Source organism: Trachemys scripta, chromosome 12, assembly GCF_013100865.1.
Source record: "Trachemys scripta elegans isolate TJP31775 chromosome 12, CAS_Tse_1.0, whole genome shotgun sequence".
Taxonomy (NCBI): Eukaryota; Metazoa; Chordata; order Testudines; family Emydidae; genus Trachemys; species Trachemys scripta.
Genome location: NC_048309.1, coordinates 10,846,605 through 10,864,753, shown reverse-complemented (window position 1 = coordinate 10,864,753; position 18,149 = coordinate 10,846,605). Strand labels below are relative to the sequence as shown.

At 42.3% G+C, this 18,149-nt stretch overlaps 1 protein-coding gene across 1 annotated transcript in view; it reads right to left on the bottom strand.

Annotated features, from left to right (window-relative positions):
- Window positions 1–18,149, bottom strand: part of LOC117885992 (piezo-type mechanosensitive ion channel component 2-like) — a 59,446-nt gene that overhangs the window by 13,259 nt on the left and 28,038 nt on the right. The window contains exons 25-36 of the mRNA XM_034787599.1: window positions 17,125–17,287; window positions 15,753–15,842; window positions 13,159–13,274; window positions 10,901–11,061; window positions 10,264–10,375; window positions 9,747–9,818; window positions 7,302–7,468; window positions 5,407–5,594; window positions 3,021–3,245; window positions 1,659–1,917; window positions 1,051–1,239; window positions 255–453 (exon numbers count right to left, since the gene is read on the bottom strand). Of these exons, the coding sequence (XP_034643490.1) occupies window positions 255–453; window positions 1,051–1,239; window positions 1,659–1,917; window positions 3,021–3,245; window positions 5,407–5,594; window positions 7,302–7,468; window positions 9,747–9,818; window positions 10,264–10,375; window positions 10,901–11,061; window positions 13,159–13,274; window positions 15,753–15,842; window positions 17,125–17,287 (1,941 nt within the window). The remainder of the gene's footprint in view (window positions 1–254; window positions 454–1,050; window positions 1,240–1,658; window positions 1,918–3,020; window positions 3,246–5,406; window positions 5,595–7,301; window positions 7,469–9,746; window positions 9,819–10,263; window positions 10,376–10,900; window positions 11,062–13,158; window positions 13,275–15,752; window positions 15,843–17,124; window positions 17,288–18,149) is intronic.

Here is an 18,149-nt window from a genome sequence, read left to right as displayed (position 1 = left end):
TTGGGCTAGCAAATACACTAAGTTACTCAGAAGGAATTATTTGGCATTTATATACCATGCTAATGGGCACATTAGGAAAAAAAAATCAAAGTAATACTCTAGTATGGGTGGGTAGAGACTACAACAATCTAGGCACAATCTCCCTATTTTCAGGTGCATCCAGAGAAAATTTGTCTCCTTGTATTTTGTCCACCTGAATTTTAAAATGAAAGCCCCCTTAGTGTCTAAAGCTAGCTCAGTGTGGCTCTGACTACCTCTGTTAATGGAGGCTGTCTTCCTTCCTCTGAAGACACTCCCTGAGGGATTGTGATGTCTGAAAAGGTGCCATGCCCCCGATCCAGGCTCATCTTCCTGCAGACCTCCTCTGGACTCCTGGTTCTTTGGACTCCTAGAACATCCCCTTTTCTTGGTATCAGACACATTGACACCTTTGGAATCCCATAGTCCATGGCACTAATGGGAACATTTAAAGAATGATTAATACAGTTTGATACACTGTGTCCTCAGCACAGCATCTTTAATTCGCAGTAACCATGAATTACTCTACAGGTGGAGACAGAGGCAGGCACAGAATGGGGGAGAGAGAAACGGTGAGTTTACACTTGAGATGAAAGGTTGGTTTCATGATGGGTAGGGAATGGGCACAAGTCCCCAAATTTGGATCCACACTTCAAAGTCTCTAAAATCCAGGGGCAAACCTCTTATTGACTTTAGCGGGCTAGGATCTCACCCCAAGGACTCTAATCTCCCATCACAGCATGTGAGTATCTCACATTAAAGCAAATGGCATTTATTTGTAAAGAATTGGGCCCATAAGTGTTCAAATCTGGGATTTTGTTGGAGTTGAGGACCAAATGCTAAGTTTAAATCCAAACCTGGGTTTGGAGTCTGAGTCCCTGCCCCCAAAGGATGGGATGAGTTTTGAATTTATAACAGAAATGAAGATCTGGCAAGTTTAGCAGAGTTTCAGTTTTTCTCTGCAAACATTCAGCAGAGGTCTAAGAAATTAGCCATTTCTTCTCCTTCTCCTTCTCTTCAAGAACAACTTACCTTCAAGATAGACCTGTGAAAGAACAAAGCCAGCAGCTGCACAAGATCAAAATGCACATAGCCATCCTTCTTCTCAATCCCGACAATGTTTGGCAGAACAAATGGCTCTTCTGCATTGATGCCGCAGTATAACTTAGTGGTCCAGGGAAAGAATCCAAACTGAGCAAAATATTTGACAACTACTGTTATCTAAAGAGAAAAAAATACTAAATTAGTTGGAAGACATGGCCTGGCAGGGCAACAGCTAGCCTTAAACGTTTTCAGAAGAGTTTCTAGATCTTCCAAATACAGGGAAAGATTCCAACCAGCATTTCTGCTGGCTTGAGATTCTGGAGAGCTAGCCTTGCTTTGGGATCCAGTGGCGTTTCATCACGTATCGATGTTCTCTAATTTTGTTTATTTCTGGTTTTATGTTCAATAAATTACCTGCAGTTCGTGAGCTACCTTCAGACCTACCAACGTCCTTTAGTCACATCCGCTCTCTAATCTAACCCATTAACATCAATTCTAACAGAAGTTTATTGCACTTTAATGTAAAGAAAAAGAATAGTACTTGTTTGCAGAGAGACACATGTCTGCAGCAAGGCAATTTTCTGGCTGTTGCATACCTCTGTATAAACGATAGCCATCATCCAGAAGAATTTAGTAGGCCTTGGAATGGATAACATGGCCCACAGAAATATAAGGATAGGCAGAACCAAAGTGAGGACTGACGCAGAGACCATGTGGTTGAGAATGATCACAAAATAACAGAGCATTTCTGACTTGGATACCATCGCATTGTACAAAGCAAAGCCCAACTTCAGGGATCGAGGCAGACTCTGGTAAAATTTGTCTGACTGCTCCAGTTCATTGTCATGAAACATCCTGAACCACAGAACAAAAAAAAAATATAAAAATAGATGAATTATATTTCCTCACAGAATTGGTGCAAGGCTACAAGCTAGTATTTTTAATACAGAAGGTTATATAAATGAGACCAGATGTATTGCATAATATAATCTCTTCAGAACTGCATGCCTAAAGCTGTGATAGTTTGTCAACCAAATCTTCTGTGAAAGCTGTTAGTGATCTAACTCACATACACTCATAGTCCCCCCACCTCTCATTCTGAATGGCCCCCACAAAACACGGGTGTGTTTGCACATTTAAACCTCCAAGTACAAAGTAACTCCTGGAGGTGCTGCTGAGTACTCTCCATTTTTGTTGACTTTAGCCCTTAATTTACCAATTCAGTAGCATTAGTGCATGACAACCGTAGTGCTCGTATGAACGTATGTGTGGACACAGTTCTTTAAATCTAACCCTAATAGTAGAGCTGGTCGGGGGGAGTGAGGACAAAACAACAACAAAAAACCACCTTTGTGACATTTTTGAAATTTCTGAGTTGTTTCCATCTCATAGGGTTCAAACTGGGCCTGAAATGTTCTGTGAGGGTGGGTTGTTTTTTTTACTGACATTTTAATTTGTTTTTTAAATATTTTTTCATTTACCACAACCACCATTTTCAATAAGTAACAGTTTGTGGTAAGCAAAAAAAAATCTATCTTGGTACAAATTTCAGTAAAAATCATGGGGAAAAAATTGCAAAAAATGAGAATTTCAATAACTTTGTATGAAAAGTTTCATTTTGGAAAAAAAAAAGCCAAGGGGGGGGGAGAGTTTTAAAATTTTTGACCAGTTGGACCCTGTAGTAGTAGTAGTCTCATGAAGAATTTAATCCATAGTTCCATATCCCCCGGCTGGTGAAAACTGGCATAGCTTGGAGCTACACTGACTTACGCCAGCTGAGCATCTGCTCCATAAAGTCTCTTTTTAGTCTGACATCAAACACAACGTCCAATGTCAGCTTGTGCAAGTGAAAAAAATAGAAACAATGAAGTGATGCCAGGCTGTTTAAGGCACATCATCATTCCATGGACACATTGTGGGTATCTCTGCAGCTGGCTTTGACTTTAGGCCTTTCTTGCCTGTTCAGAAGCAGCTCACTGGCAGTCATGATAACAGGAACTTCATTTAATGGCCTGCCTGCTTCTTTGCTCCTCTCAGCTGTTGGGGAAACAGCATAATCTTTTGTTTCACGGGAAGGAAGTGGAGTGGTCATTTCTGGGGCAGCTTCTTTGACACTGTCTTCATCTTCCATCTTCTCTCCTGCCTCATCTCCATTAATTTCCTCAGCAACTTCATCAGATGTCCTAGATTCAGAATGAGTTTCTTTTTAAAAAAAAATCACTGAAAATCACAAATTAAGTTTCTTAATAGACGTTGAAATAATTGTACTCATATGAAACCTCCTGACTCATGCCAAAGCGAGAAGGGACTCACTCACCAAAAAATCAGAATCCAGCTAAGAATTCCAACATCTAAGGTCACAGTGACAGCAATTAGAAAGGATTCACACAGAATTTAATGTTATTTCCATACAAACTTGTTCTTTTAAAGTATTCAAAATATTTCATGTTGCATCACACTAGTCGCAGGCTAACCAGCCTCACAGCAGTCCTTGCATGAGCTGCATGCTTTTGATCTCTCTCCAATATTACACATGGGTTACTCCAGTTGCATGCCAGCTAATTCCACTGTAATCATTCCCCTGAGTTTAGCTGCTGCTAACTGACCTCCCTGTAGCCACTCCTTAGGGGCTATTTTTCATAGAATCATAGAAATATTGGTTGGAAGGGATTCGAGAAGTCACCACGTCAAGAACCCCTGCTCTGTAGAGGACCAAGTAAACCTAGACTATCCCTGACAGGTGTTTGTCCAATCTGTTCTGAAAAACCTCCAGTGATATGGATTCCACAACCTCCCATGGAAATCTGTTCCAGAGCTTAACTATCCTTATCGTTAGAAAGTTTTTCCTAATATCTAACCTAAATCTCCCTTGCTGCAGATTAAGCTCATTACTTCTTGTCCCACCTTCAGTGGACATGGAGAACAATTGATCACCATCCTCTTTATAACCACCCTTAACACAGTTGAAGACTGTTATCAGATCCTTCCTCAGTCATCTTTTCTCAAGACTAAACATGCCCATTCCTTATAAGTCAGGTTTTCTAAACGTTTGTTGCTCTCCTCTAGATTCTCTCCAATTTGTTCCCATCTTTCCTAAAGTGTGGCACCCAGAATTGGACACAGCTTTCTAGCTGAGACTTTACCAGTGTCAAGTAGAGCAGGACAAATACCTACCATGTCTTACATATGACACTCCTGCTAAAACATCCCTCAATGATATTAGTCTTCTTCACAGCTGCATCACATCGTTAACTTATATTCAATGTGTGATCCACTGGGCATTAAACATCTCAGCTTTCTTTTTATGTCATCAGTTATTAGCCCTCCTTCCCTGCTAAACAGACTTTCCTTCATCTTTCTCTTTCTCCTAATGTATTTGAAGAACCTCTTCTTACTGCTTTTTATGTCCCTTGCTAAGTGTAACTATTGTGTGCCTTACCCATTCTGATTTTGCCCTTACATGCTTGTGCTATTCATTTGTACTCCTCCTTAGAAATTTGTCCATGATTCCACTTTTTTTTAGGATTCCTTTTTGATTTTCCAGTCATTAAAGAGCTCCTGATGGAGCCATATTGGCCTCTTACTATTCTTCCTGTCTTTCCTTTGTGTCAGGATAGCATGCAGTTCTGTCTTTCATATTGTCCCCTTGAGAAACCACCAGTTCTCCTGACCTCCTTTTTTCCCTTAGATTTTCTTCCTGGGACCTTACCTACCAGTTCTGAGTTTTGCTACATGCCATCTCACTGTAACCATTCATTGGTTGGCTCCAGGTGCTGCTAACTGATGACACTGCTACCCCTCTCTTGGGATTACTCCTGTTTTGTTTTGTTTTTTGCTTTGAGCTCAAATGAATTTAAAAATCTCAAAGTGAAGCAAAGCAAAGCTGCCAAGCTTCATCCAGCTTCCACTCAAACCATCAGTTATCCCAGATTCACTCTGAACTGGGACCAGGTTCACTCCATAACTCAGACTTGGAGGCTTGAGAGGAAGGATGGTTCACTGATCAGAGCACTAACCTAGGGTTTAGGAAACCTGCCTTCAAGTCCCTGCTCTGCCACAGACTTCCTGTGTGACCTTCGGCACATCATTTAGCCTCCTTGTGCCTCAGTTCCCAGCTGTAGAATGGGGATAACAGCACCCCAACAGGGAGTTGAGGATACATACATTAAAGGATTGTTAGCTGCTCAGATACTATGGCTTGTGATGGTGGGGGAGGGCAGATAAACACCTTAGATTTGTAACAAAATTCAGCAAATATTACCTAGTTGCACATTACCTTACTACAGGTTTGCACAGCTCTTATGAGAAGTTCTGACAAGGATAATGTCCCCACTGTCTATTCACCTGGATGCACTGCTCTCGTGCGGTAGCTGGGTTCCCCTCGTGGGTATCTGCTGGCACTCTAATGTGTCTTCATGCTGATCCTCCTGTGTGCCTTTCATTTTATTTCCCCCATAAAGACTTGCTTGCACTTGCTGACTCTTCTTCAGGTTGTAATATTGGAGAATTGTGTCTGGTGAGGCTTCTTTTCCCTTAAAAAATTAATCCAAAATCAGTCAGATGGTAAAAATGCAGTCCTCATTTCTGTCAAAGGAAGCGATTGTAATCCCATACTACCCTTTGAGACCGCTACAGTCCCATGGGGAATTCCCACCTTTAAAACAGATGGCTGGTGCTCATTTTATATCCTTGTGTCCCATGCTAAATAAGACGTTCCCTTCCTTGCTGTTAATGCCTTTCAGAATATAAGCATGACAGCTCTTAGTCATCACTAAACATAGTTCGTAGAAACATGTGGGAATGGACATTTATATAGATCTCAAGAATATCCAGCATTATCATAATTAATAATAGCACAGATTTTGAAAGGAATATTTAAGCCAATGTCTATTAGAGACCAAGAGGAGACCCCTTTCTCCCTACTGTGGAGTTTCTTACATCTTCTTCTGAAGAATCTGGTGCTGGCCACTGCCAGAGACAGGACACTGGACTAACTGCACCTTGGTTCTGATCCAGTACACCAGGGGTTCTCAAACTTCATTGCACCGCGACCCCCTTCTGACAACAAAAATTACTACATGACCCCCGAAGGGGGGACCGAAGCCTGAGCCCACCTGAGCCCCACTGCCCCGGGCAGGGCAGGCCAAAGCCCAAGCCCCACTGCCCTGGGAGGGGGCGTGCCCAAGCCCAAGGGCTTCAGCCCCAGGCGGGGGGCCTGTAACCTGAGCCCCTCCACCCAGGGCAGAAGCCCTCAGGCTTTGACTCCAGGCAGTTGGACTCAGGCTTCAGCTCTGGCGACCCCATTAAAACAGGGTCGTGACCCACTTTGGGATCCCGACCCACAGTTTGAGAACCACTGCAATACACCAATTCCTATGTTCCTATTAAATTATTGGGGTTTTTCTCCATGAAAAATTTAGAAGAAAACAAAAGATTTTCAGTTTCATCAAAAAAATTCTTCAAAAATTTTCCTGGTTCTTGTTGAAAAAACAAAAAATGTAAACAATTTTTTTCAATTTGTTGTTTTTATTGCTGAAAACTAAAAAACACCCCGTTTTATTTTTTAAAAGAAAACCCCAATTTTTTTTTTACAACAGGATTTTTTTTCATGAAAGTTCCCAGTTAGCCAAAAAGCCATGTTTCATTGGAAAATATTTTCAATGAAAATTATTTAACCAGCTCTAAATATTCACTCTTTTAATCTTTCCTTGCAAGTCAGTCTTTCAGGCATCTGGAATATTTTTGTTCAGTGATGTAAGCAGTGTTCAGAATTTATACTGACATCATCTCTTTAAGGGGAGTAACAATGGGTTTCAGAACACAGCCTAATGCAAAAAGATTGGTCCACAAATAAACATGAATAAACCATATTTCTAGTTGCTATTGTAATGCATAAATAATCAGAGAAACTGGTTGGAAAATGTCAGTAAAAAACCTGGAAATTATATTTTGAAAATGAAAAAGGAAATTAAAAGTGACTTGAAATGGAGTCTTGGACTGAAATTGAAGTGACCAATGAAAATTTTCTGTGCCTTTTCTCTTTTCAAGACACTTCTATCTTGTGCTTGTGCTCAATGGGGCATTTTTATGCACATCTAATTCAATGGGAATTTTGTGTTTATAAAGATTTCAGGACAGAGCCCAGAATTTCCAGCTTGTTACAGTTTAATATAGTCAGACGTCCTGTTACATAAACAAAAAAAAATCCAGGACATTGTGTAAAATGACAGTGATCTTACCTTATTAGTTTCTCGCCATAGCATGTACCTTTCAATTCTTAGTACGTTTGCTATGTCCAGGTTATTTTTACAAAGTGAGTTTAGTGCTTCTGTAGTATCATCTAGCAATGCTTGAACAAAAACCCAAGTAAACTTGATTGTGTTGATTATTCTTTCAATTATACTTTCTGTCAAAAGGGGAAAAAAACATGTACAGTTACAAACAGAAAATGGTTCTACACACTATTCTATTTCAACCAGCTCCTCAGCACTGGCTGAGATACTGTGATAAAGGATTTCAAAGGTCAGTTTAGGTCATCTTTATTCCCATCGAAACCTGATCCATCTTACTGAAGTGGGTATTGCCAATACGGAGGTGGACCAGAATATCATACATTAAGATTTGAATGACCTTGAAAACGGGAGTAATAGAAATGGGATGAAATTTAATAGTGTAAAGTGTCAGGTCATGCACTTAAGAAAAATTCTTGTTAATCCCTATAAAATGGGGACATATCAGTTGGAAGTGACAAAGGCGGAGAAAAGACCTGGATGTATTGATTGATTGATCACAGGATGACTATGAGCAGTCACCAATATGATGCAGCCATGAAAAAGGCTAATGCAATCGTAGGATGCATCAGGCAAGGTATTTCCACTAGAGATAGGGAAGTGTTAGTACCATTATACAAGGCACTGATGAGACCTCATCTGGAATACTGTGTGGCATTCTGGTTTCCTATGTTTAAGAAAGATTAATTCAAACTGGAACAGGTGCAGAGAAGGGCTACTAGGATGGTCAGAGAGTGGAGAACCTACTTTACAAGAGGGGACTTAGAATCATAGGACTAGAAGGGACCTCGAGAGGTCATCTAGTCCAGTCCCCTGCACTCATGACAGGACTAAGTAGTATCTAGATCATCCCTGACAGGTGTTTGTCCATCTTGCTCTTAAAAATCTCCAATGACGGAGATTCCATAACCTCCCTAGGCAATTTATTCCAGTGCTTAACCACTCTGACAGTTAGGAAGCTTTTCCTAATGTCCAACCTAAACCTCCCTTGCTGCAATTTAAGCCCATTGCTTCTTGTCCTATCCTCAGAGGTTGAGAAGAACAATTTTTCTCCCTCCTCCTTGTAACAACCTTTTATGTACTTGAAAACTATTATCATGTCCCCTCTCAGTCTTCTCTTTTCCAGACGAAACAAACCCAATTTTTCCAATCTTCCCTCATAGGTCATGTTTTCTAGATCTTTAATCATTTTTGTTGCTCTTCTCTGGACTTTCTCCAATTTGTCCGCATCTTTCTTGAAATATGGTGCCAGAACTGGACACAATACTCCAGTTGAGGCCTAATCAGGGCAGAGTAGAGTAATTACTTCTCATGTCTTGCTTACAAGACTCCTACTAGCATATCCCAGAATGATGTTCGCTTTTTTTGCAACAGCGGTACATTGTTGACTCATATTTAGCATATTTAGATCCCTTTCCGCAGTACACCTTCCTAGGCAGTCATTTGCCATTTTGTATGTGTGCAACTGATTGTTCCTTCCTAGATGGAGTACTTTGCATTTATCCTTATTGAATTTCATCCTATTTACTTCAGACCATTTCTCCAGTTTGTCTACATAATTTTGAATTATAATCCTATCCTCCAAAGCACTTGCAACCCCTCCTTAAGGAGCTTGGCTTGATTAGCCTAACAAAATGAAGGCTGACAGGAGATATGATTGTTCTCTATGAATACAGCAGAGAGATAAACACCAGGGATGGAGAGGAGTTATTTAAATAAAGGGCCAATTTTGGCACAAGAACAAATGGATATTAACTGGCCATCCATAAATTTAGACTTGAAATTAGATAAAGGTTTCTAACCATCAGAGGAATGAAGTTCTGGATCAGCCCTCCAAGGGGAGTAATGAGGGAAATAAACTGAGCTTGATACGTTTATGGAGGGGATGATATGATGAGGTTGCCTACAATGGCATATGGCCCATCCCACATCTGCTGGTAGCAAATATCTCCAGAGCCAGAGATGGGACACTGGATGGGGAGGGCTGAGTTATTACAGAGAATTCTTTCACGGGTTTCTGGCTAGTGGGTCTCGCCCACATGTTCAGGGTCTAACTGATCAGCATTTTGGGGGATGGGAAGGAATTGTCAGACTGGCAGAGAACTTGGGTTGTTGTTGTTTTTTTGCCTTCCTCTGCCGTGTGGGCTCAGGTCACTTGCTGGTTTGAACTAGAGTAAATGGTGGATTTGCTGTAACCTGAAGTCTTCAAATCTTGAGACTTCAATGACTCAGCCAGAGGCTTTGGATCTATTACAGGAGTGGGTGGTTGAGGTTCTATGGCCTGGAATGTGCAGAAGGTCACACTAGATCATGATGGTCCCTTATGGTCTTAAAGTCTATGAAATCATCTGAGCAAGGGCTTCTGGTTTGCTGCTACCATATGGAGTTACTCACCTGACTCATCTAGGTTCTCTTCAGTGACTGATATCTCCCCTTTCTCTTCATGGAATTCCAACTTTACCTCCCCTGTATCATACAGAAACATAAGCAGAGCTATAGAGGAGATAAACTTCGCCTAGACATCTTTCCAGCTATTCAGGAATTATGAGCCCAGCCCAATGCCCAGTGAAATCAATGGGACTATGACTCCAGCTGAAGGTTACATAATCAGATAACAAGACACTGTATTGAAATGCACATGTATGTGGGGCAGAGTTAAGGGCATTGTGGCTATGGAAAAGGGAAGTCTTCATCCAGCATGTGGGACGTGCTGGGGGCAGGCGATATGGATGGTAATTAAAGCCGGTGTCAGCATTTCCTGACCTGGCCACATGTAAATGAGTACCCTTAACATTGTGTTAGTTGATTCTTGCTGTAGGAATTACAGCCTCTCTCATTCAAACAGTTCTTTTTTTGTCTAATTTGGCCAAGCAGCCCCTTTGCGCAGGTGTCGGTGCATTCTTCCCATTACCTGCCAGTCGCTGCTGCTCCTCCTCTTCTTTCTTCCTCTGCTCTCTGGTTTCATCTTGTTTTCTTGTTCTCAGAGCTGATTTAGAGCTAGACATCCAGGCTTCATACACAAGCTGCATGGAGAAACCCCATTAGTCTTTGGTGCTTCTATCCGGCTGATCAAGCCTAAGCTGTGTTTCGTTCCAGGATGCTGGGGCTTCCCAAACTTTTTAATAGAGTGGATCAAATATGTGGTGTGTCCCCCACTCCCACTTCCATTCATGGTTCTACAGACCCCTTTCCCTCCCACTGGGAATTCACTGACACCCTCCGCTTCCCATCACCTAATGCCCCCCCTAGTAACAACAGCAATTGCTTATATGGAAAAGCAACATTGGGAAAACATTTTGGTTTCCAGTAAATCTCTAGCTCACTCTTTTCACCCGTAAGTCTCAAAGCATTTTACAAAAGACATAAGCATCATCATTGCCATTTTACAGAAGGTGAAACTGAGACACCGGGAAATCGGGTGACTTGTTCAAGGTCACACAGCAATCCAGTGGCAGAGTTGGAAATCGAACCCAAATCTCCTGAGTCCCAATCCAGTGCTCTATCCACTAGGCAACACTGCTTAATATTATCGAAAATAAGTCCTGCACCTGGAATGCTGTTTTCTTCTTTGGTGATTCTTCCTCCCTCTTTTCTGTGTGCCCTTGTTCCTCTTCTTCCTCACTGTCTGTCTCAAAGAGGTAGTAGCTCCCAGCTCGAATCACTAAAATCAGTTCCAGAAAGAGATGTGGCTGAGTTTTTTCAGAGCTACCTAGGGGATTTAGATGCACATTTCTCCTTGAAATCAATAGGAGTTGTACATCTAAATAGGAGCTGCCTATCTACGTGGCTTTGAAAATCCTAATCTAGCTGTTTTAACAGGACACGTTTTAGTAAATATTAACTAGCAGAGTGGCACATGCGAGTATTTTTACTGTTACTATTTTTCACTCTCTTGATTAGTATCTTTATGCTTAATATACTTTAGAGCAGCCCTTAGGCTATAAATAGGGACATTGGGAGAGAAAACCACATTTCAACAGCACTGAAATATGTAGGGCTAGGAGAGGGTTTGGAAGGGACAGAGTAGACAAATTGTATAGTTTTTGCTAAGATACACACACCATCCTTCCTATATAGGGGTGACTGTTAGAACAGCTATTGAAGAACAGTTTGGTTGCATTAGAAATGTGTTTTATAAATCATGTAATTGTCAGCTGTTCCCGAATTAAATGATGACAATTGTCCTCTATGGGTCCCCCCCATGATGTTTCCTTTTTCCTGCCAGCCTGCTGTGTGTGCAGCAGGGGACGGACTGCTGCCAACAGCAGAATCTGGCCTTAGGTTTACAGCAGAATCATAGGCCTGCTCCCACTGGAGTTAATGACAATACTCCCAGTGACTTCTACATAAGAATGGCCGTAGTGGGTCAGACCAAAGGTCCATCTAGCCCAGTATCCTGTCTGCCAACAGTGGCCAATGCCAGGTGCCCCATAGGGAGTGAACCTAACAGGTAATGATCAAGTGATCTCTCTCTTGCCATCCATCTCCACCCTCTGACAAACAGAGGCTACGGACACCATTCCTTACCCATCCTGACTAATAGCCATTAATGGACTTAACCTCCATGAATTTATCCAGTTCTCTTTTAAACGCTGTTATAGTCCTAGCCTTCACAACCTCCTCCAGCAAGGAGTTCCACAAGTTGACTGTGCGCTGGGTGAAGAAGAACTTCCTTTTATTTGTTTTAAACCTGCTACCCATTAATTTCATTTGGTGGCCCCTAGTTCTTGTATTATGGGAATAAATAAATAACTTTTCCTTATCTACTTTCTCCACAGCACTCATGATTTTATATACCTCTATCATATCCCCCCTTAGTCTCCTCTTTTCCAAGCTGAAAAGTCCTAGCCTCTTTAATCTCTCCTCATATGGGACCTGTTCCAAACCCCTAATCATTTTAGTTGCCCTTCTCTGAACCTTTTCTAGTGCCAGTATATTTTGGGGGGGATGAGGAGACCACATCTATTTGCAGTATTCAATGGAAGCCCCATGCTTGTGTTTTTGGTTTTTGGTGTTTTTGGGGGGGGGGGGGGGAAGGAGGGGGGTTGGAGTGTAGGGCTAAAACGCAACCATCCAACAAAACAGAAAGTTTCTACAGGTTCTTGTTGTGTATAATCCCAGCAACTGTGTGCAAAGACACTGTTTCTAGCAGGCTACATTGCCCTAGCTTATACATGTCATTTTTTCCAGTTAGTTGTGGCTCACAGACCTTTAGCGTACACAGAAAACTTACTGGAGGCGTGGGTCACCCAGGGTTGCCACCATATCTTCTTGTCCTCGTTTTCCTTCTTGCCACCCTCCTCTGCAAAGGTGGTTGTAAAATGTACGTAGTGAAACAGATGGACAGATTTCCCCCTCCCCCTCCACAACTTAAAAGAATTAAATTTCTCAATGCACAAGGCTGGGGGGGCTGCATTGGAGCCTGTGGGTTGGCTCTATGTACAGGTAGATCTCTTCATTCTTTGTGTGCCCTGGATCTCATATCCCAGGATTCCACTGCCTAGACCCTCCATCATGATGAGCAGCAGAGGGAGTTTATATCAAAGACCAGTGGCCTAACTGTGGGTTTCAGGGATTAAATTAATCCTACAGACAAAGGCCTGAACAAAGCCCAATTACTTTGGCTTTGGATGTGAAGGCTGAATGTGAATTTCACCCTCAGCGGCACTGGGGTTGTGAAAAGGCAATTTACAGGGTACTGTGGAACACAGCCGTGCGAAAACGGAAAGCAGAAGGGCAGGCACAGTGATCACTCTCCATGTTGTTGTCACTACACGGGCTATTTAACGTGACACGGTCATTTCACCTGGGTCTAGCAGCTGCTGTTCTTTGGCAGATTGATCCACAGCTGTTTCTTCTGGGCTTGGTGTCTTTTGCTTCAAACTGTCAAGTTTCTTCTGCTTCAATTTGATTAGCTCCATTCTGTAGGTTTAAGACCGAACACAGACAGGAGTATAAAAATCACTAGCATTTAGATAAGTAAGTACTTTCTGTCTGCACTTCAGAGTGCCTTACAAACATTACATAGTGATCCTCAAAAATATCCCCATTACGTATGAGCCTCAACTTGGTCGTTGTTATCCCCAACATAGTATTAGTAATAGAGGTGATCAGAAAATGGATTTTTCCCCTCATGTAAAATTTTGACTTTTTGTCAAAAAAAAAAAAAACCCAAAATGAACATTTTTGGCCAAAAACTACCAAAATCCAAACATTTTGTTTTCAGCTTAAAATGTTTGGGATTTGGTTTTTTGAAGAAAGTAAAAAATTTTCAAGGAAACCCACACTTTCTACACACTGTGTTCTCTCAAAAACCCAATTTTTCATCAAAAAAAAGTTTTGACAGAAAAATTTGGAACAGCCCTAGTTACTAGCACCAGCTGGTAAATGTGGAAACAATTTGTCCAACGACACAGATGGAGCAGAGGCCTTGTCAGAGCTGGGTCTGGATCTCAGGAGTTTTTGGCTCCCAGTCCTGTACCCAAACTAGACACTTCTTTTTCTTTCTCTCTCTCTCTCTCTTTCAATCTCATTCCCCATCTCCTCCTAACACCCGAAGTGTCACCAATACGCTCCATTCTGAAGCTTTTATCACAAGCACTACGACTAGCCCCAGCGTATATCTATCTAAAATATTATAACTGATACAGTAAAACAGGAGGCCTTGTGTCTTCATTGGGCTTAAATTAACTCGGGAATATTAACATTCTAACAGGGCTAATCCAAAGCCCACTGAAGTCAAGGGGAATCTTTGCATGGACTTCAGGGTGAATTGGTTTCGGCTCTGAATACAGATGTTGAGGAGCACTCCTTTGACAGCTAAGATATGAGGGTTGTGATAATAACAGAGACTTTCATACCCTTTGGCCAGAATGGGCTCTGCATATGTCTCTAAGAAGGCTGGCCACCTCCATAAGAACACATGCAAGCTAGCCAGCCAGGAAATAATAAAAGCATAATTATTCATCACTATGTATACTGTTGCTAGTATTATTATTTTTTTTTTTTTTTTTACTGAGCACAGCTTACTTTGGACCTGGCTAAGATTTGGAAGCTATCCATTCCAAGATCTGATATTCAAAACAGGAAGCAGTTTGATATATGCATATAATACTATAGGCCAACCCAAAATAAACTCCGCCAATGTTTGGCTTTTGGCCAACTTTGCATGTGGTGAGGAAATGTTTGGCATTTTGCTTAAGAGTTTTGCAAGGAAACATCTGTGAAATTCTGCAGCAGATGACATGAAATGTTTGATCAAGCTTTGCTTATCTAACGAGTAATCGAGGTTTCATCCAGTCCCCACTGCAAGATGGAATGTGGGTCTCATTATTCCAGTGCTGACAGCGCCAGGCAGATGATATGGTTTCTTACAGTGCTGTCGCCTATACCATGTCAGTAATCATGTAGCACCTGGGAATTGACACTGTACAATCAGGTTTATCACCCCTGTGGGGCCAATGATTATAGGCACAGTGCAGGTCCCCATTTAACACATCCTTTCAGTCTTCAAGAGAAGTTTAATACGTCTCTAGGTTGATTTTTCTTTGTCTGAATGGGGGCATCTCCAGTGAGGGACTCTTTAATAAAGCCTTGTGTACAACAGGACTTTAGCCACTGTTATAACTGCACTGGTATAGTGGTACCGGTGCCAGTCCCTTTTGTAGATGTGATGAGTTAATGGGGATTTGTACCAATGCCACTTACCCAGGTTTCAAATTGGGATGTATTGTACTAGTGCCAACCCCAGTTTACCCCAGTGCAATATGGTCTGGTTTGTACCAGTGTAGCTACACCACTGGCTAAAGCCCTAATGTAGACAATCATTCTGATTGGATACCATCATTGATCCTATTAGCAATTTGTTCTTAAAGAGTGAAAAGCCTAAAATTCCATGGGACAGAACAGCTGATTGTCGTCCAGCACAAGGGATCTTGTACCAGCCAAACAGCTGTCCTGTGTTACAATTCCTCTGTAGTATCAACCATGGAACGGAGTCAATAGCTTTCTGGTCTTGCAGTCAAGAGTCCAAAACTCTCCTAGAACTCTCTCTGTCAGGATCCTAAAATCCCACAGAAGAATAAGGACAGGGAGTTGTTACTGTGTGTTGGGCACTGAGTCCGTAATTTGAGCCCCTCCATTTGAAGCTCATCAATAACTATTTTCATTTGATTGCCATTGTTGTTGTTGATTATAGCATTATCCCTAACTCTTCCTCCTAGTGGTGGGAAAGGGTTTGAGTTATGAGTCACTAAAAAGGGTGGGGGAGGGGGAATCAGAGGATGGAAAATATAATATCCTGAATACAGAGAGAAGTGAAAAGGTGACACATCCCTGTATTCACCAGTTAGATATGTGGTGTATAAGTAGTATGTGATTTTAAATGAACAGCAAACTTACTGTCTTCTCATGGCTTGCAGTGATTTTTTCTCTTCCTCCAATCTGAGCGCCACAACTTTTTTCAGCTTCACTTCAAACAGTTCAGCTCCTCTGCGTGTGTGAAACAAGCCAGATCATTCGATAAACACTTCACTGGGCAGCATGCAACTATCTTCACACCACAAAGGGGTAGACCATGTTAAATATACCCAGCTAACCAGAGCATTATCAACCTGGTAAATCACTGGAGTGATACTTCTGTCCCAGTTCTTATTGGTGGATTAAGGTAATTGACAACAATTACATCATTCTCCGGGCTCTGATTGGTGGGTTCCGGTAAAAAAGAGATTGACATCAGACCTCTGATTCCACCAATAAAAACAGCAGTTTCAGAAGATTTCAGTGAAGAGTCACTCTGGCAGTGAGATGGATGATTCAGGGTAAATCACTCCAGTAGCAATTTGAACAGAGAGAGGGCTTGATAGATATTAAATACCATAGTAAGGGGTGTAATATAAGTGCAGAAACAGACAAGCGGATATAGATAATGGATAAGGGACAACGAGAGAGAAACTTGAAGTGGGATAGGAATGTAGAAAGGGTAAAGGGAATCCTCTCCACCTCAAGAAGTTTCTCTTTCATGGACTACGGTGTCCCACGAACTTCCCAATGGAATTATAACCCCCCAGTTCACAGTTGCACATTATTTATTCTAGGTAACATTTTTTTATGACACATGCCATATTTTCTCTCTCTGCCACTTTCTGGTACTGTCCAAACATAGCTCCTAAACACATGGCAATCTGTTTGTCAAACCCTTCAGGATTTCCACTGAAATCCTCAGAACTACAGATGAATGCTATAACTGTCACAAAAGGTCTATCTTCCCCACCCTGCCCATTGTGTGAAGTATGTGGTCATGAAAGTTAGGATCTAAAGCCAGGCTTACCATAGGCCCATCCTCATCTGTTGCCTCACTGACCAGTTTGCTAAGGCAAAATCATTGCAATGGAGCCTCAAGCACTTAAAGCATCTGCCTCCTTAAGTCACACTGACATGAAACCTTTGCAAGATTTCTGCCCCACCTTGAGTTTGCATCATCACCCAAGGCACTATAGAGGCCCAAGTCAGGTTGTAAGCTTCTTGGGGCAGGCGCCATGTCTTGTTTACTTTTACAGCACAGAGCACATTACCAGTGCTCAGCAAGTAATAATAACTGTCTGACTGGATCCCTTGTTTTTGGAACACAAACCTTGGGAGGCTCCCCATCACTCTCCCCAGAAATCCAAATCCCAGAGAGACCAGATTTCTTTACAGAGAAGAGGGGGTCTCCAACTCCTCTCTGCATCACTGAGGACTATTGGTTTAAACTTGTTAAATCCAGTGCATGTACCTGGAAGCTAAGATCTTGGCAGCCTTCAGATCTGCCACTACGTAGAGGAAGTAATAGCTCATAAAGACTCTCCGCTGGACCAGCAAGAAAGTGAAACTTATCGCGTCCCAAACAATCCCGGCTTCGTTTTCAGGCAGCTCACATTTCTCATCCTCGGGAAGAGCTACACAGGAGAAATCATAGAATCATAGGACTGGAAGGGACCTCGAGAGGTCATCTAGTCCAGTCCCCTGCACTCAAGGCAGGACTAAGTATTATCTAGACCATCCCTGACAGGTGTTAGACTAACCTGCTCTTAAAAATCTCCAATGATGGAGATTCCACAACCTCATAAGGCAATTTATTTCAGTGCTTAACCACTCTGACAGTTAGGAAGTTTTTCCTAATGTCCAACCTAGATCTCCCTTGCTGCAATTTTAGCCCATTGCTTCTTGTCCTATCCTCAGAGGTTAAGAAAAAAAAAATTCTCCTTCCTTCTTGTAACAACCCTTTATGTACTTAAAAACTGTTACCATGTCCCCTCTCAGTCTTCTCTTTTCCAGACTAAACAAACCCAATTTTTTCAATCTTCCCTAATAGGTCATGTTTTCTAGACCTTTAATCATTTTTGTCACACTTCTCTGGACATATGCTTAACGTGCAGCAATTTGCAGCCCATAAAGAACCCTCAGGTTCTGCTATAGACATCCCGAAACAGGCAATCGGGAATAGGAAGGGAGCAAGTCAGGACTACAGGTCAGGGGCGTAGCCAGGTGGAGGGAACAGGGGGAGCGGAAAAAAGAAAAGGTGCCACTGGCTGCGGCACTTTTACTGACGGAGCGGCGCTCCGGGTCTTCGGCGGTACTTCGGCGGCGGGACCTTCACTCGCTCCGCGGGTCTTGGGCGGCATTTCGGCGATGAAGCTTCAGTGCCGCAGAAGACACCCGGAGCGAGTGAAGGTCCCGCCGCCGAAGTACCACCGAAGACCCGGAGCGAGTGAAGGGCCCGTCGCCGAAGACCCGGCGCGCCGCCCCGTCAGTAAAAGC